The following is a 20,586-nucleotide window of genomic DNA, read 5'->3' on the forward strand; positions in this document are numbered from 1 at the left end:
TTCTAGTAAGGTTAGCCAAAATATTGCTTCTGGCTCTTGCTCTTTGGTGCACTTTGTTTCTTATGGAGTACAGTTTCCATTGGATTTTTCTCTTAGGCAGCCTCTCATCTGCCATCCACCTACATATGCCCTAACCAACATATTCTCTGTGATTTGATAAATTTAACTAAAAATCTCCCTTGCATAAGTTCCTGTAATTTATGATTAAGCTTTATTCCCCACACCTCTGCCACTTTTAATGGTCCATAAGTTTTTCATGAATTTTATGAAATAGGATTATAGGATTAACAAGATACACTGAATGTTGTTTAAAGTCAGAATGTCAGATGTTTGAGAAAGAGTCAGGTTTTTTTTTTTTTTTTTTTTTTTTATTATTGTGAGTGTTACTGTAATTTTATGAACATTCGCATGATTTTGAGGACTATGACAACATTGATAGTGTTTGCCCATGGTGCACTTGTTAATGTTACATGCATAAAGTTTAGTACAGAAGTCCACATCATATGCAGGTTGTAAAAATGACCTTCCAGGAGCTTTAAAGTGGTAAACATTCATTGTTACAGTATCTAACTGCATCAAAAGGTGAATCGTGTACAAAATATAAAGCGTACTCCCTAGAGAGTAATAAGTACAAAAGAAATTGGTACTTTTCAGCTCAGAGATCCGATACATTAACGAGGAGTGAACTAGTGAAGAGGAAAAACAGTGCTCAATATCACTATGAAAGGTGTGTTTTTGACATCAGAGCTTCAGAATATATAAAATAGATGTATTATGAAAATGTTTTATTTCTAAATCTAATTGTTTCAGGGGCAGAAAATGCGAAAACTGTGTTAATCCTAATTTGAATGACTTCATTTTGCCCCAAAGGGTGCCATAATAAGTTTGAGAAGATAATCAGTTTTTACTTTGTATAAAGAATGTATATTTTTGCTTCATCGGTTTATCTGGGCACTGCATATTGGTGACCTCTCATGGGTATTACAGTGAACTCTCAATAATTTGAAATTCAAGGGATCAGAAAAAGCTCACATTAACAAGTGTTCAAAATAATATGAATTATTCAAATAATTTAGAGGAATTGAGGAAAATAAGTCAAGTAAATGAGATACCTGTTACCCATATATGTACATTATATTTATTTTAATAATGACCAAAATAATATATACATATAGACATATGGTACAATTTGAAAAGCATACCAATGAAAATGTTACACATCATTTTGAAAAATAGTCATTGATTTTGTTTTGAGAGAGTGGCTTCCATGTAGCACTGCCAAGTGAATTTTCAATGGTGATGGGAGCTAAGGAGAAATCATCACTAGCTTCCATCTGAGGGCATAGGAGCATTGAGTATGGTCAGATGACTGTGCCTCACTAAGTGTGACTGGAGTTGGCAGTTATTCTTTGTTATCTTCCACTTCCTCATGCTCATCCTGACAGGCCAACAGTTCAGCATCAGTTAGAACACCATGGACACCAGTGTCATTGTCAACATGAATGAAATCATCAAAGGTTAACTCACCACAGCTGGATAGAAGTTCCCTCGCCGAATTTGTTAATTCTCGTGAGTCTGATGGCTGTTTTACATTTTAAACGTGCACTTTCTGAAGCAGTTATAAAGTGTGTTACGATCAACATTTTTTCAGGCCATTTCATAGTCAAAACTATTATGTTTGGCTTCACACCTTTTTCAGTGCTATCCAGCACAAGTAAAACAGTTTTTCTCGGACAGAGAGTTTTTAAAATTTTGTAGTATGCATTGGTCCAGTGGTTGAAATCTTGATGTTGCGTTGGCTGGGGGGGGGGGGGGGGGGGGGAGGGGAATCAGTTTTACATGATCTAATGGTGGTGGGTCATTATGTACAGTGCAGTTGTCCAAAAATAGTAAAATTTTGTGTTTCTGTTTTTTCATATGACAACTTAGGTCAGCCATTCAATAAACAATTCCGTCATCATCCATGACTTTTTTTAGCGATAAGTTGTGGGAAATGATTTTATTCCCTTGAAATGGCGTGGTTTCACAGATTTCCTTATTGTGAGTGGTTTCAACTTTTGAGATCCATGTATGTTACAGGCCAGAAGGACAGTTGTTCTGCCCTTGTGCAGATTCCTTCTATGACACTTTTCATCTTTGACTATTGGGTGCAATCAGGAAGACATTTATATACTTAAAAAAGGGCAGTTTTGCCTATGTTGAATATGTTGCATAAGTCTTAGCCATTCAAAAGTTGTTTTAGTTCATCAAACCGTTCAATACAGAGAGAATTTTCCATGCTGGCTCTCTTTCCAAAGAATTTTTTTTTTTAAACATGATGGAATGACTAAAAATGGGAGCCACCCTTCAGTTGCCACAAATCCTTCAATCCCGAGGGACTGAGCAAAGGACTTTGTTTTTCCTTCAACATGAAGCCACTTAAGGGAATGTTTTGTCCTCTAAACTGGCTTATCATTTTTAGCAAGCACTCTTCAATATGGGGAAATTTACCCTAATGTGATCTTTTTTTTTTCCAGTGGCTGAGACACTTCCAGTGACACCTGTTGGCAGCTGGGGGTTTTGATTAATTTTCATTTCTATCTAGAGAAGCTGCATAGTCATCATTGGTATCTGTTCTTTCGGAACAGTTACTATCTTCATATACTTCTTTGTGGTGGTCAGACAAGGCTGACTAGAACCTCTGTGACGAGTATGCCTCAACTCACGTTCCCATGCAGTCAAATATTAATTAGGCTCTGTGATATCCATATGCCACGTAATTCTTTATATTGCATGATTTGACCAGTCAGTCAAGTAAAAGCACACAGTGAGGTCAGTTTCAAACTGTCAGATGGTGATACTGCGTACTAGTGTGAGTCAGCATTGGAGACAGCGTTGTATTTTTGTCCTTCACAGTGATCATTCAACATCTGATGACGTTGACTCCCCTTATACACTCTACCAGACCTGATAACAACTCTGGTGGTCATTCTACATGCTGTTGAGAATCACAGCTGTAATCAGCTATGTACCTCCCAATGGTGTATACACGTACACTGTCGGCCAACTATGCCTTCTGAGTGCTTCACTGCTTTTGTCAGGCAATTTAAATAGAAAAAGATTCTGGTGCAGGTGCTGTTGATTCACAAAAAGGTTGCATTGTGAGCGTGTGTGTTGCTACAGGTATGTAGCATATCCAAAATTTGTCTTATTCATAATGTGAGTGTAATATGCTGCATTCATCTCTAATGAATATCAATCCATGTTATTCCAGTTTGTGGATCACTTCTGGATGGAGCAGAATCTTGTATAGTGTCATCTGTCAAATCAAATCTTTTCATGCAAATATGTTTGTAAGTTTTAATGGTTGCATAAAATGTTGCATCATGTCAATTACATCAAAAATAATTATATATTGAAATAATTTTAGCAATGAGAATATGTGTAAAAATATGGATGACTACGGCAACTGGAGAAATCCTACTTAAAACATTTTGTTTGGTTGTAAGTCATAGGACAAATGACATATGTCTTGAGTGTGTTTCATTTTAACAAATTGTAGCATGCCTTATTGAAAACTGTTTTTTCTGTTGGTCCTTTCGTCATACACTCAGCCATTCATAATGACAATGATAAATGTACAGCTTTCATTAGTCTCCTAGCATTCACATTTTCATTGTGATTTAGGAATGTGTGTTGGGGATGAATAAACTTGAACAAGTAAAATCAGAAACTGAAACAACCATACATGAATTACCATTGAACTGTGGCATATACTTGCCAATACTGCACATTAAATTGAACGAAAAAGCAGCATAAATAAAGTAATAAAGTCTCAATCTTGCGCTCTTGAAATAGTGTTTTTCCTTTTGAAATATGTACAGAAAACGGGAGATAATTTTGATGTATTTCATTAAAAGTTTCTTTGTAAGTATCGATTAGTGTTAGCATAATGCCAGTATCATTCTAAAGTGCAAATTTTCAAGTGAGGTTGTGGAATTACAGTTTGAATACCTTCTAGTGCTTCTTAACTAAGACTGTGGAAAGATGTCCCATGTTGTTAAAGAAAGCACATATTCTCCTCTCTCTCATTTAATTCCATGTACACAACACACAGGTTTATATTGCTTTGTCATTTGCCATATTTGCATAGCTCAAAATAAAGTAGTAGTTTCCTAAATTACACATAATGAAATATTGTGTAGAGGCTTTACTTTCCTGAACATGTTTCAGGAGTAGGAAGACTGATTACATCACTCTTGTCTAACTTTGTTCAGAATTTTCGCTCATGATAATTTTATTTATGAGCTGATTTACTAGTTTTTGAGTTTGCTGCTGAGTTGTTTTCACAACTCTTGACGATTCAGCACTAAACCCAAAACTTCTGAACCATCAATTTCATGAGTAAGGTTTCAGGATCACATTTATCAACTGTTTTAAAGGGCATCACAGTTAATACAGCTCATTGCAACATCCCCTATTGCCACAAAGCCTTTTCACAAATTGTTTTTTTGTGGTTTTAGGGCGCATAACTTCGATGGTCATTAGCAGCGCCCAGACTAAGCTAGGAATGCACTGCGAGGCACAAGGTTAAAACAGAAACTAAAAGGGACAACACTATAAAAGCCATATTAACAGGCATGGGATGAAAAGAAAACAGCATAATCAAATGTACTTAGACAGGTTTGTCAAGTGGACAAAACGAAGAATGCGAGCAGCTGCTCCTGGGTCATCCGCTAAAATGGCATCCAGAGTACATGGCAGGCCAAGATCAACATGCAGTGTATTAAAATTCAGACAGGACGTTAAAATGTGGTGTACCATCAGCAATTACCCACGTGGTCAGAACGGCGCCGGCGCAGCCGTCAGCAGATGGCGATGGCTGAACCGGCAGTGTCCAATTCGTAACCAGGCCAAAACGACCTCCTCCCACCGAGAAGGGCGTGAAGAGGTCGCCCAAGCCATGGGAAGAGGTTTCAAGGCCCGAAGCTTGTTGTCCATAAGTGTAGCCCAATCAGCATGCCACAGCGATAAAATTCGCTGACAAATGACCCTGCTAAAGTCAGATGAAGGCACACAACAAGAAGCTGTCCAAGGCTGGAGGACCGCAGCCTTGACCGCGGCATCTGCAGCTTCGTTCCCAGGGATACCAACATGGCCAGAAACCCACATAAAGGTAACCAGAGAACCGTCGTCCACCAGCTGCTGAAGAGAGCGTTGGATCCGGTGCACGAAAGGGTGAACCGGATACAGATCACTGAGGCTCTGGATGGCACTGAGGGAATCAGAGCAGATGACATAAGCAGAATGTCGGTGATGGCATATGTAAAGAGCAGCCTGGTAGAGGGCAAATAGCTCAGCTGTGAAGACCGAACAATGGCCATGGAGCCGGTATTTGAAACTGTGTGCCCTGACAATAAAAGAGCACCCAACACCGTCATTGGTCTTAGAGCCATTTGTATAAATAAAGGTCACATTAATTAACTTCGAACGAAGTTCAACAAACCGGGAGTGGTATACCGAAGCTGGGGTAACCTCCTTTGGGAGCGAGCTGAAGTCAAGGTGAATGCGAACTGAACTATGACAGTTTTCTCAGTGAGGATGAAGTTGTGCAGCAGTTAAGATGATAGACAAGCATTTGGAAAGACCAGGTTTCAAATCCCCATCTACTCATCCAGGTTTAGAATGCCCTGAAGTTTCCTTTCAAATTAATGGTAAGTTATGGGTTCAGTTGTCTGAGAAAAGGACATGGCTGATTTTCTTCCCCAGCCTTCCTTAATCCTAACTATGCTGTCTCTCTAGTGACTTCATCGGTAATGAGATGTAAAATGCTAAACTACTTTCACCATTCTTTATAAAAGTGCACTGGTGCCAGTATCAGGTTTTAGCAGACAGTATTATTTTGGAACTTAATTAGAATAGTAAGTGTTTTCATGGCAGTTGAATTGTGGTGGGCAGTGTATGTATTCTTTCAGTGCACTAGTTCTGCCATGTGCACTGGGAGCATTTTCAAATCACATTGGTTTTTTTGCACAGTGCCACATATGCATTTAACAAGGGGGGGACCAGATGCCGTGAATATGAAGTCAAGATTAAGAATAGAATGCAGTGACTTGATTAGGTCTAAAATACTTTTATACATTTGTGTCAGTAAAATATAACATAAAGAAGAAAAAAGGCTTGTGTACACTTCATTCATAATGACGTTCATAAATAATAAAGGCCATGAAATTCATTTTCTCTCTTCTTCTACTTAGTTTAATTCCAGTTTTCATTTACACCTGACTTTGAAGCCAAAATCTGTCTCAGCCATATGTACTTATTACTACCCATTACCAGTGCAGCAAATGTTACAATACATACATAGAAGAAATGTGGATGACATGAAATTTAGAAAAATGACAGTTGCCCTTCCAATCTCCTACCAAACTACCCACCCCTTTAGCCTTTTCTCTTGTGTTGAAGTGATTAATCTGGTAAAGATCATAATGTTGAAAAACACAAAAAATCATATGAAGGCTGTCATATTCCTTAGGCTTTTTAATGTTATATTAGGTCACTAGCTTACATCCTTCCATGCTTACTGTGGATGGTTGCCAAGGTACACTATTTTTGAATCCTGTTTGCTGCCTGTAAATCAAACCTGTTGCCCCTTTTCATTCATTTTACATTATTCGTTTAAAACTTTGAAACTGTGTTCAATAAGTGAGCGGATATAAGCAGAAAGTCTAAAAACTGTTGGCAGAACTTCACGGAAAGTAAGTGAAATATTGTTAGAAACATTTTAAAATGCTATGTCTTTACAGTGTATTTTAATTCATGTTTTGTAGAGCGCAAACATTAATGGATTCCTGACCACAAAAATAAAGCTTTGTAATTTTGTTTAACTATTTCAGACTAATTCACATGCTAGCATTTCGACCAACTTTCCTGCGGCACTTGTGGAGTGCTATTCTGGCTGTAAGGCAGACATCGCTCTTTGGCAGTGCCACACCACTACTGCATATTGTATCAAGGGGACTGCCGCTGTCGAGTGATGATTCTGCACGCATAGTGCCACTGCTAGCAGTGTTCTGCTCTTTATTCAGTTTGCTTCTCATAACACTGCATGACGGAGAATTCTATGGTGATGATACAATGATAGGTAAGTATTGGAGAGAGAGGTCAAATTAAAATACGTCACTGGTTGGTAAACAAAACATCTCTCATGCTGTTATCCCTCTTCACTCTCTGTGCCCTGTATATATATATATATATATATATATATATATATATATATCAATCACTGCTCTAATGATATTGAGCATAAAAAAGCGATTTTCACATGCAGACATGAACAGCATAGAGTGAACACCTTGTCCTCTAAAAAACAGTAAGACGAAGTAAGAGTCATTATACTACTGATTTGAGCCAACTAACATTTTATGACAAAAATGATGTTTATAACTTTCATTCATATGACAATATTATTTTTTCAAATACAACAAATGAAAGAAATCAGAGCAGAACAAGCAAAAGCAAAGGATACAGGGCACAAACTGTTGCCTCATCAGAAAAGAGGGAAGGAGAGGGGAAGACGAAAGGAAGTGGGTTTTAAGGGAGAGGGTAAGGAGTCATTCCAATCCTGGGAGCGGAAAGACTTACCTTAGGGGGAAAAAAGGACAGGTATACACTCGCACACACGCACATATCCATCCACACATACAGACACAAGCAGACATATTTAAAGACAAAGAGTTTGGGCAGAGATGTCAGTCGAGGCAGAAGTGTAGAGGCAAAGAAGTTGTTGAAACACAGGTGAGGTATGAGTGGCGGCAACTTGAAATTAGCGGAGATTGAGGCCTGGCGGATGACGAGAAGAGACGATATACTGAAGGGCAAGTTCCCATCTCCGGAGTTTGAATAGGTTGGTGTTGGTGGGAAGTATCCAGATAACCCGGACGGTGTAACACTGTGCCAAGATGTGCTGGCTGTGCACCAAGGCATGTTTAGCCACAGGGTGATCCTCATTACCAACAAACACTGTCTGCCTGTGTCCATTCATGCGAATGGACAGTTTGTTGCTGGTCATTCCCACATAGAATGCATCACAGTGTAGGCAGGTCAGTTGGTAAATCACATGGGTGCTTTCACACGTGGCTCTGCCTTTGATCGTGTACACCTTCCGGGTTACAGGACTGGAGTAGGTGGTGGTGGGAGGGTGCATGGGACAGGTTTTGCATCGGGGGCGGTTACAAGGATAGGAGCCAGAGGGTAGGGAAGGTGGTTTGGGGATTTCATAGGAATGAACTAACAGGTTACGAAGGTTAGGTGGGCGGCGGAAAGACACTCTTGGCGGAGTGGGGAGGATTTCATGAAGGATGGATCTCATTTCAGGGCAGGATTTGAGGAAGTCGTATCCCTGCTGGAGAGCCACATTCAGAGTCTGGTCCAGTCCGGGAAAGTATCCTGTCACAAGTGGGGCACTTTTGTGGTTCTTCTGTGGGGGATTCTGGGTTTGAGGGGATGAGGAAATGGCTCTGGTTATTTGCTTCTGTACCAGGTCGGGAGGGTAGTTGCGGGATGCGAAAGCTGTTGTCAGGTTGTTGGTGTAATGATTCAGGGATTCTGGACTGGAGCAGATTCGTTTGCCACGAAGACCTAGGCTGTAGGGAAGGGACCGTTTGATGTGGAATGGGTGGCAGCTGTCATAATGGAGGTACTGTTGCTTGTTGGTGGGTTTGATGTGGACGGACGTGTGAAGTTGGCCATTGGACAGGTGGAGGTCAACGTCAAGGAAAGTGGCATGGGATCTGGAGTAGGACCAGGTGAATCTGATGGAACCAAAGGAGTTGAGGTTGGAGAGGAAATTCTGGAGTTCTTCTTCACTGTGAGTCCAGATCATGAAGATGTCATCAATAAATCTGTACCAAACTTTGGGTTGGCAGACTTGGGTAACCAAGAAGGCTTCCTCTAAGTGACCCATGAATAGGTTGGCGTACGAAGGGGCCATCCTGGTACCCATGGCTGTTCCCTTTAATTGTTGGTATGTCTGGCCTTCAAAAATGAAGAAGCTGTGGGTCAGGATGGAGCTGGTTAAGGTAATGAGGAAAGAGGTTTTAGGTAGGGTGGCAGGTGATCGGCGTGAAAGGAAATGCTCCATCGCAGCGAGGCCCTGGATGTGCGGAATATTTGTGTATAAGGACGTGGCATCAATGGTTACAAGGATAGTTTCCGGGGGTAACAGATTGGGTAAGGATTCCAGGCGTTCAAGGAAGTGGTTGGTGTCTTTGATGAAGGATGGGAGACTGCATGTAATGGGTTGAAGGTGTTGATCTACGTAGGCAGAGATACGTTCTGTGGGGGCTTGGTAACCAGCTACAATGGGGCGGCCGGGATGATTGGGTTTGTGGATTTTAGGAAGAAGGTAGAAGGTAGGGGTGCGTGGTGTCGGTGGGGTCAGGAGGTTGATGGAGTCAGGTGAAAGGTTTTGCAGGGGGCCTAAGGTTCTGAGGATTCCTTGAAGCTCCGCCTGGACATCGGGGATGGGGTTACCTTGGCAAACTTTGTATGTGGTGTTGTCTGAAAGCTGACTCACTCCCTCAGCCACATACTCCCGACGATCAAGTACCATGGTCGTGGAACCCTTGTCCGCCGGAAGAATGACGATGGATCGGTCAGCCTTCAGATCACGGATAGCCTGGGCTTCAGCAGTGGTGATGTTGGGTGTAGGATTAAGGTTTTTTAAGAAGGATTGAGATGCAAGGCTGGAAGTCAGAAATTCCTGGAAGGTTTGGAGAGGGTGATTTTGAGGAAGAGGAGGTGGGTCCCGATGTGACGGAGGACGGAACTGTTCCAGGCAGGGTTCAATTTGGATGGTGTCTTGGGGAGTCGGATCATTAGGAGTAGGATTAGGATCATTTTTCTTCGTGGCAAAGTGATACTTCCAGCAGAGAGTACGAGTGTAGGACAGTAAATCTTTGACGAGGGCTGTCTGTTTGAATCTGGGAGTGGGGCTGAAGGTGAGGCCTTTGGATAGGACAGAGGTTTCGGATTAGGAGAGAGGTTTGGAGGAAAGGTTAACTACTGAATTAGGGTGTTGTGGTTCCAGATTGTGTTGATCGGAATTTTGAGGTTTTGGAGGGAGTGAAGCTGGAAGTGGGAGATTGAGTAGATGGGAGAGGCTGGGTTTGTGTGCAATGAGAGGAGGTTGAGGTTTGCTGGAAAGGTTGTGAAGGGTGAGTGAGTTGCCTTTCCGGAGGTGGGAAACCAGGAGATTGGATAGTTTTTTGAGGTGGAGGGTGGCATGCTGTTCTAATTTACGGTTGGCCTGTAGGAGGATGCTCTGAACAGCAGGTGTGGACGTGGGAGAGGAAAGATTAAGGACTTTTATTAAGGATAGGAGTTGACGGGTGTGTTCATTGGCTGAGTTGATGTGTAGGTAAAGGATTAGGTGGGTGAGGGCAATGGATTGTTCAGTTTGGAACTGGTATAGGGACTGATGGAAGGACTGATGGCCACCCCATTGTAGCTGGTTACCAAGCCCCCACAGAACGTATCTCTGCCTACGTAGATCAACACCTTCAACCCATTACATGCAGTCTCCCATCCTTCATCAAAGACACCAACCACTTCCTTGAACGCCTGGAATCCTTACCCAATCTGTTACCCCCGGAAACCATCCTTGTAACCATTGATGCCACGTCCTTATACACAAATATTCCGCACATCCAGGGCCTCGCTGCGATGGAGCATTTCCTTTCACGCCGATCACCTGCCACCCTACCTAAAACCTCTTTCCTCATTACCTTAACCAGCTTCATCCTGACCCACAGCTTCTTCATTTTTGAAGGCCAGACATACCAACAATTAAAGGGAACAGCCATGGGTACCAGGATGGCCCCTTCGTACGCCAACCTATTCATGGGTCACTTAGAGGAAGCCTTCTTGGTTACCCAAGTCTGCCAACCCAAAGTTTGGTACAGATTTATTGATGACATCTTCATGATCTGGACTCACAGTGAAGAAGAACTCCAGAATTTCCTCTCCAACCTCAACTCCTTTGGTTCCATCAGATTCACCTGGTCCTACTCCAGATCCCATGCCACTTTCCTTGACGTTGACCTCCACCTGTCCAATGGCCAACTTCACACGTCCGTCCACATCAAACCCACCAACAAGCAACAGTACCTCCATTATGACAGCTGCCACCCATTCCACATCAAACGGTCCCTTCCCTACAGCCTAGGTCTTCGTGGCAAACGAATCTGCTCCAGTCCAGAATCCCTGAATCATTACACCAACAACCTGACAACAGCTTTCGCATCCCGCAACTACCCTCCCGACCTGGTACAGAAGGAAATAACCAGGGCCATTTCCTCATCCCCTCAAACCCAGAATCCCCCACAGAAGAACCACAAAAGTGCCCCACTTGTGACAGGATACTTTCCCGGACTGGACCAGACTCTGAATGTGGCTCTCCAGCAGGGATACGACTTCCTCAAATCCTGCCCTGAAATGAGATCCATCCTTCATGAAATCCTCCCCACTCTGCCAAGAGTGTCTTTCCGCCGCCCACCTAACCTTCGTAACCTGTTAGTTCATCCCTATGAAATCCCCAAACCACCTTCCCTACCCTCTGGCTCCTATCCTTGTAACCTGTCCCATGCACCCTCCCACCACCACCTACTCCAGTCCTGTAACCCGGAAGGTGTACACGATCAAAGGCAGAGCCACGTGTGAAAGCACCCACGTGATTTACCAACTGACCTGCCTACACTGTGATGCATTCTATGTGGGAATGACCAGCAACAAACTGTCCATTCGCATGAATGGACACAGGCAGACAGTGTTTGTTGGTAATGAGGATCACCCTGTGGCTAAACATGCCTTGGTGCACAGCCAGCACATCTTGGCACAGTGTTACACCGTCCGGGTTATCTGGATACTTCCCACCAACACCAACCTATCCGAACTCCGGAGATGGGAACTTGCCCTTCAGTATATCGTCTCCTCTCGTCATCCGCCAGGCCTCAGTCTCCGCTAATTTCAAGTTGCCGCCATTCATACCTCACCTGTGTTTCAACAACTTCTTTGCCTCTACACTTCTCCCTCGACTGACATCTCTGCCCAAACTCTTTGTCTTTTAAATATGTCTGCTTTTGTCTGTATGTGTGGATGGATATGTGCGTGAGTGCGAGTGTATACCTGTCCTTTTTTCCCCCTAAGGTAAGTCTTTCCGCTCCCGGGATTGGAATGACTCCTTACCCTCTCCCTTAAAACCCACTTCCTTTCGTCTTCCCCTCTCCTTCCCTCTTTCCTGATGAGGCAACAGTTTGTTGCGAAAGCTTGAATTTTGTGTGTATGTTTGTGTGTGTGTCGACCTGCCAGCGCTTTCATTTGGTAAGTCACATCATCTTTGTTTTTAGGTATATGCTAATTTCAAATTCAGTTCGTAAAAAGATATCAAGAATATTCATTAAGAAAGGTAAGGCATGGATAACTAAGGTAATCAAAATCTCGTGTAAGGGGAAGAGGAAAATTTATATAAAGACTAGAAGTAGTCAATTACGTGCACAGCACAAAAAATACTGTAATATTTTAAGGAGAGTCATTAAAATGTCAAGAAGTATGCATGTACTAATAGAAATTAATAATGTGAATAGTAACCTAAAACTATAAGGGATATTATCAAACAGAGGACAGGACAGTCAGTCAGTATACAAGACACCATAACAATTAAACTATAAGTCAAATGTTGTTGTGGCTAATAATTCACAAGTTGAGAGTACTTTTCACAATCACTTTCTAAATGAAGTAGCAAAAATACAGTAAATAGTTCAGTTGAAGAAGCAACTGGCTATATTGAAAATGTTGTCACATAGAACTTTAAGCAACTAGAAGTAGCACCAACCACCTTCACTGAAATAGCAGACTCCTGAGAGAGAGCGATAGAGAGAGAGCGATAGAGAGAGAGCGATAGAGAGAGAGCGATAGAGAGAGAGCGATAGAGAGAGAGCGATAGAGAGAGAGCGATAGAGAGAGAGAGCGAGAGCGATAGAGAGAGAGAGAGAGAGAGAGAGAGAGAGAGCGCGCAACTAACTTACGTAGGGTTGATGGAATGTACTCAAGAGTAATCTCATGCTTCAGTAGAAACAATTTAGTTTGCATATCACAATTTGGATTCCAGAGGGGTTGCTTATCTGGGAATGCTTCTTATATATTCACTCATCAAATAGCAAAAGCTTTAAATAATAAAATATTGCCATTTGGCATTTTTATCTTTTGAAGGCATTTTATTGTGTAGATCATATTACTCTTGTAGAAAAAACTCATGTTTTGTGGAACTGATGGCTTTACACACAGCGGGTTTGAATCATACATAGCAAACAGATTGCAAGAAGTTGTGGTGAATAATTCAAACAATGTCGGAAGGGTAGAATATTTTAGTGGCTGTGGAGTAATCACAAAGGGAGTCCCACAGGGTTCAGTTTGGGGTCCATTCCTATTCATTATACTACACTGATCAGCCAGAACAATATGACCACTGACCTTACTATTGGTATAAAGCCACTGCAATAGCAGTCACCTGGTGAGGAATGACTGCTAGTCAGGCACATGTATGGTGCATATAGTATCAGCGAGCATGCTGTCTATGTAAAGAATGGGAAACGAAAGTGCTGGCAGGTCGAAAGACACACAAACATACACACAAAATTCAAGCTTTCGCAACAAACTGTTGCCTCATCAGGAAAGAGGGAAGGAGAGGGAAAGACGAAAGGATGTGGGTTTTAAGGGAGAGGGTAAGGAGTCATTCCAATCGCGGGAGCGGAAAGACTTGCCTTAGCGGGAAAAAAGGACGGGTATACACTCGCACACACACACATATCCATCCACACATATCCATCCACACATATCCATCCACACATATCCATCCACACATATCCATCCACACATATCCATCCACACATATCCATCCACACATATCCATCCACACATATCCATCCACACATATCCATCCACACATATCCATCCACACATATCCATCCACACATATACAGACACAAGCAGACACTCATATATTTCAGGAATTATGCATGGAGGCATGTAGACAGTAATGGGAATGACCAGTAGTGGTACAGGGTACCTTCCACTACACACCGTATGGTGGCTTGTGGAGTATCTGTGTAGATGTAGATGTACATGTAGATTTGTGTGTGACCTGACCACATTGCAAAAAGCGCCAAATACACCAAAACATTTTTGCCCCATGGGAAATGTACACATGTAATATGTAATGTACTATCTCCATGTGGATACTAAAAATGACTAATTTAGTAATGATTCGGATTTTTTGTTGGTGAAAATGTAGAATTACAGGTACTACATTTGAGGCAATATGGGACCATGACATGCTATAGCAAAAAAATTATAATTTAAAATGCTCCTTTTCAAGATCACATTCGGATCATGAAACCCAAAAACTCTCAAACTTACGCTTTATTATGCAATAAGAAAAACAGTGACATTTTGTAAATCCGGTATATTGGGCATATATACTTTTGCCATCACCAAACTGTAATGGAGGAAAGTCCCATGATGTGAGAATGCACTCTCTAGTATCCAAAATACGTACCTGGCATCTGGTAAAGAAAAATAAAAATACACTAAAATTGCAATTTTTATTACTGCTCTAAAAACAGACGGACATGGTTCATATAGTGTCCCCCCCCCCCCCCCCATTAGTGAATTACTACTGGTAACAGAACAGGGGTAGTCATTTCAACAAATTATTGGTATATCGTACATTTTGTTAGCCTAACCACACTGTAGCATGATAACATACAGTTCGTTGTCCTATCTTCATAAAGGTTTGAAAAACGTTTCAACAGTCGACTGTTTCTTTGGTCCTGATTTTAATATTATATTGTCCGCCTTAGTTAATATTATATTGTCCGCCTTAGTTAATGTGTTCATCGCTTCTTTGTTGATTTCAAAACTCTAGATATAATGCTTAATTGTAGGTTTTGACATTGTAGGAACCAGTAGAGGTTCCAATTCATCCTCATCTACACTTTCCTCTTGTTTCTTTGCCATCTGTTCCTGTAGTACTGCATCAGTTGTCATGGACTGACAGATGGAAACATCTTCGTCACAGTCAACATATTCATCAAAACTAAGGTAGTCAGTGTTTTCTTCTAGCCCCATTGTTTTCTGCCGTTGTTCAGCTGCAACTACTTCATTTTCCAGTGTGATGTCTTCAGTAAGTATTGGCATCTGATGAAAGCTAGCTTTCTTGAAGCTATCTGAGATTGTGCTTTTAGAATCCCAGACACATCTTACAAAATACGTAGTGTCAAAGATTGTAACCTTTCTCATAGTAGAATGAAGATAAGCCAGCTTCTTCTGTATAAGGATCTCCCTATCTTTTTGTTTGAGACATTTTATAATGCCTTGGTTTAGTGGCTGAAGGTGGCTTGTACAGTTGCGAGAAAAAAACACTTCATATGTATTACATAGATATGATGCGTCTTGGGGACGCCCTGCATGGTGCTCGATAAACAGGATGATTTTTCTATTTCTAAAACCCTATTGCGCATCCCAGGCACACAAGGATTGTTTGAATATCGTTATTGTTACCCATGCACTCACATTAGATATATATTGTCTGCATATTTTTGAAGCATTGTGGACTCTTTGCCTTTCCAATTATTAGTGGCAAATATCTTGGTGTCATCCTGGATCGAACACTATGCTTCAAACAACACCTTCTTAACTTAGCTCAAAAGCTGAGGACTCGAAACAACATCCTCCATAAGCTATGCGGAACTACCTGGGGATCTTCAGCAACCACCCTGCGAACTTCAGCTCTGGGCTTGGTATACTCAAGTGCTGAGTATTGTGCACCTGTTTGGGTGAATAGTCATCACACAAGGCTTGTTGATACCCAGCTGAATACGACAATGCGCATAATATCTGGCACAATCAGATCTACTCCAGTTTATTGGCTTCCACTGTTAACCGGTATAATGCCTCCTGATCTACGCAGATGTACTGCCCTTATGAGAGAATTCCACAAGATCTCCAGGAATTCTAACCTACCCGTGCATAGCGACCTGCCACTTTTAAATCGCAAGAGACTGAAATCACGTCATCCAACTCTGTGCGATGCTGCTGACATGGTTGCTAAGAATTTCAAACCTCTTGAAGAATGGAAAGGTCTGTGGGAAGCAATGACAGATGTGCACCTGCATAACATCTTCTCAGGTGCTAAACTTCCAAGTGGATTCGACTTACCACGCAAGACGTGGTCTACTCTCAACAGAATCCGTACCAGCCATGGGCGATGCAGGGATGCTCTCTTTAAGTGGAACAAGCTGCCTGATCCAGCTTATGACTGCGGGGCTCCATACCAGACTGTTCACCACATTGTCAGTGAATGCAGGATTCGAGCCTATCACGGCGCCAAAGAGGACTTCCTGCTAGCAACTCCAGATGCAGTGCGCTGCATTGAAGGACTGGATATTCAGTTGTAAAGACATACTTAAGTTTCTTGTGTGTCAATATGTACATATGTATATGTAATATCATGATATGTCTGTATTAGCCATACGCTAAATAAATAAAGTGGCACTAGTACTTCTTTTCCACTTTCATTGCAACATAATAAAACCGTCTCTCTTTACTAAATTCCCCACCATGGCATTTTTCTTTTCTGAATTCAAGAGTCTTGTCAGGCAGAAGATGAAAAAATAAGCCCATTTCAACTGCATTAAAAACATCATTGGGACTGTAGTTTTCTACGATTGATGGAAGAGTGTTTTTCTGTGACCGTATAGTGTCAATGTTCACACTTCCAGCTTCACCTCAAACATACACTCCTGGAAATTGAAATAAGAACACCGTGAATTCATTGTCCCAGGAAGGGGAAACTTTATTGACACATTCCTGGGGTCAGATACATCACATGATCACACTGACAGAACCACAGGCACATAGACACAGGCAACAGAGCATGCACAATGTCGGCACTAGTACAGTGTATATCCACCTTTCGCAGCAATGCAGGCTGCTATTCTCCCATGGAGACGATCGTAGAGATGCTGGATGTAGTCCTGTGGAACGGCTTGCCATGCCATTTCCACGTGGCGCCTCAGTTGGACCAGCGTTCGTGCTGGACGTGCAGACCGCGTGAGACGACGCTTCATCCAGTCCCAAACATGCTCAATGGGGGACAGATCCGGAGATCTTGCTGGCCAAGGTAGTTGACTTACACCTTCTAGAGCACGTAGGGTGGCACGGGATACATGTGGACGTGCATTGTCCTGTTGGAACAGCAAGTTCCCTTGCCGGTCTAGATATGGTAGAACGATGGGTTTGATGACGGTTTGGATGTACCGTGCACTATTCAGTGTCCCCTCGACGATCACCAGTGGTGTACGGCCAGTGTAGGAGATCGCTCCCCACACCATGATGCCGGGTGTTGGCCCTGTGTGCCTCGGTCGTATGCAGTCCTGATTGTGGCGCTCACCTGCACGGCGCCAAACACGCATACGACCATCATTGGCACCAAGGCAGAAGCGACTCTCATCACTGAAGACGAAACGTCTCCATTCGTCCCTCCATTCACGCCTGTCGCGACACCACTGGAGGCGGGCTGCACGATGTTGGGGCGTGAGCGGAAGACGGCCTAACGGTGTGCGGGACCGTAGCCCAGCTTCATGGAGACGGTTGCGAATGGTCCTCGCCGATACCCCAGGAGCAACAGTGTCCCTAATTTGCTGGGAAGTGGCGGTGCGGTCCCCTACGGCACTGCGTAGGATCCTACGGTCTTGACGTGCATCCGTGTGTCGCTGCGGTCCGGTCCCAGGTCGACGGGCACGTGCACCTTCCGCCGACCACTGGCGACAACATCGATGTACTGTGGAGACCTCACGCCCCACGTGTTGAGCAATTCGGCAGTACGTACACCCGGCCTCCCGCATGCCCACTATACGCCCTCGCTCAAAGTCCGTCAACTGCACATACGGTTCGCGTCCACGCTGTCACGGCATGCTACCAGTGTTAAAGACTGCGATGGAGCTCCGTATGCCACGGCAAACTGGCTGACACTGACGGCGGCGGTGCACAAATGCTGCGCAGCTAGCGCCATTCGACGCCCAACACCGCGGTTCCTGGTGTGTCCGCTGTGCCGTGCGTGTGATCATTGCTTGTACAGCCCTCTCGCAGTGTCCGGAGCAAGTATGGTGGGTCTGACACACCGGTGTCAATGTGTTCTTTTTTCCATTTCCAGGAGTGTATTTATGTAATAAATTATGTCTGTTCTGGAACCTTTCGATCCAGCCATTGGATACCTTGAAATGTACAAGTCCCAACTTTTGTCCCAAGTATATTGCTTTAGCATGAACCATTATACCTTCAGCTGGAATGTTCAAAGTACAAGATTGCTTTAAACACTTTAGTAGCACGTTTTCTAGTTCTGGAAACTGACCATTGCACACACTCTTTCATTTGCTGTTTCCTCCTTCCAAACATGCTGCTTCAATTATTTTCATTTTCTCACTGTGGTATTTCATGTTGATGGAGGAATGTTCAGTTCTCGTACAATATCAGCACGCCGTATGTGTGACTTTGTGCACACTTTTTTGTTTACTTCCTGAATAATGTTCCACTTTCTTTGTTTGGAAACTGTCTCACTGTCCTCTATACATTACAAACTGGTACATATAAAAAAAAATCATGGACTAAAAACAATCATGGACTGAAAGTCAGTCAAATGCTAAAGTGTCAACAAAGTGGACCAGCAAGTGAATTACATGCTGTTCAGTTTGTTTGGCCACTACAGAAGTCATTAGAGAGCTACCACCACCCTATATGAACTACTTCTGTGCATCATTTCTACCATAGCAAATGATCTGTATGATCTGCAAAATTTCCGGCGCCTGCATAGCTCTGCCTCCCTGAATATTTCTGCACCACATGGCTGCGATTATCTTCTCCTGCCACTCTCACAACTCTCGATGGAAAAAAGTGCAACAGCCAAACATGACACATTGCCAAATTTAAATGCACCAAGTGGGGAGGAAAATTCACAGTCTAATCATTTTAACATTTGTTTAATTCAGTTGGTGCTGGGACTTCCAAAAATGGATGTACTGTGCGAGAAAATGCAGTAATGAGAGAGGTACTTATGAGATTCCACTGTATATATGCCCACTAGCATTGCAGTCATCCGGGGGGGGGGGGGGGGGGGGGGGTGAGATAAAAGAAATTACTCAGTATGTTAAGGGTGACAAAAATTTAATTGTGATGAGGGACTAGGACTGATAGAGCAGGAAAAGTTGGAAGAGAATAGACAGGAAAGGTAGGAAGAGAACATGGACTGAGGAAAAGGAATGCGAAGAGAAACCCCTGGTAGAATAGCACAGTTTAATCATTGCTAACACTTGGTGTAAGGTTCATGAAAGATTATTATATGTATAGAAGAGACATGTAGACACCAGAACATTTCAGATATGAAAAGACAAAGATTTAGAAACTGGAATTTAAACTGCTAAACATTTCCAAGAGTGAATGTGGATTCTGAGCATAATCTATTAATTATTAAACGTAGATTAAAGCTGAAGAAATTGCAGAAAGGTAGGAAATTAACAAGATGGGACTGGGGAAATTGAAATGACCAGAAATTGTACAGAGAATTAATCATGAACTAACAGAAATAGGCGACAGAAATACAATAGAATATGAATGGGTAGCTTCGAGAGATGAAATAGTCAAGGCAGCAGAACAACAACCAGCAAAATGATGGGGTTCAGTAGGAGGATATAAAATTAAATTGATAAAAAAAAAAAAAAGCTGTAAGTGATGCAGGCAAAAGAGAATACAAATTTCTAAGTATTGAGATTGACAGACAAGAAGAATTTGGCAGAGCTTCAAGTGACCCAAGTGGAAACAAGGCACATGGGATAAGTGGCACTCCCTCATAATTGTTCATATCCTTGGGAGACCCAACCATGCCAAAACTGTTCCACCCACACAAAGAATATAAGACTATTACCAGAAAAAGAAGGTACTAATGAGTGTGAATACTATTGAAGCATCAGTTTGTTATGTCAATATTTTAACACAAATTATCTATAGAAGAATGGTAAAACTGATAGAAGCCAACCTGGTTGAAAATCAGTTCACGTTCCGGAAAAATGTAAGCCCACACAAGGGAGATAGGCCCTATGACTTAGTGACTTTGTTGACTGCAATACACTCTTTCAGATTATAAATTTACCAGGGATAAACACTGCAAGTGGAAGACTATTTGGAACTTGTACTGAAACCTTACAGCACTTAAGAGGTGAAGGCTGTGAAAAGGAGGCAATTGGGGAAAAGATAGTCAGACAAGAATTATGCTTATTTTTCTTGTTATTCAGTCTGTACGTATAATAAGCAGTAAAGTAAATCAAGGAGAACTTTGGAAAAATAATTCAGCTGCAGCAGAATAGAATAATAAATAAAAGCTCAGATAACGTTTGCTGATGACATAGAAATTCTGTCAGACAAAACAAAAGACTTGAAAGATGAATTGAATGAATGGACAGTGGTTTGAAAAAATGTTATAAGATGCAAATCAATAAA

General features: G+C 42.3%; 1 protein-coding gene across 2 annotated transcripts in view; it reads left to right on the top strand.

Annotated features, from left to right (window-relative positions):
* Window positions 1–20,586, top strand: part of LOC124607721 (ubiquitin-protein ligase E3C) — a 213,444-nt gene that overhangs the window by 110,728 nt on the left and 82,130 nt on the right. For both annotated transcript variants that reach the window (XM_047139927.1, XM_047139928.1), the window contains exon 9: window positions 6,876–7,123. In XM_047139927.1, coding sequence (XP_046995883.1) covers window positions 6,876–7,123 — 248 coding nt within the window. The remainder of the gene's footprint in view (window positions 1–6,875; window positions 7,124–20,586) is intronic.

The sequence above is a fragment of the Schistocerca americana genome, chromosome 1 (assembly GCF_021461395.2).
Source record: "Schistocerca americana isolate TAMUIC-IGC-003095 chromosome 1, iqSchAmer2.1, whole genome shotgun sequence".
Taxonomy (NCBI): Eukaryota; Metazoa; Arthropoda; class Insecta; order Orthoptera; family Acrididae; genus Schistocerca; species Schistocerca americana.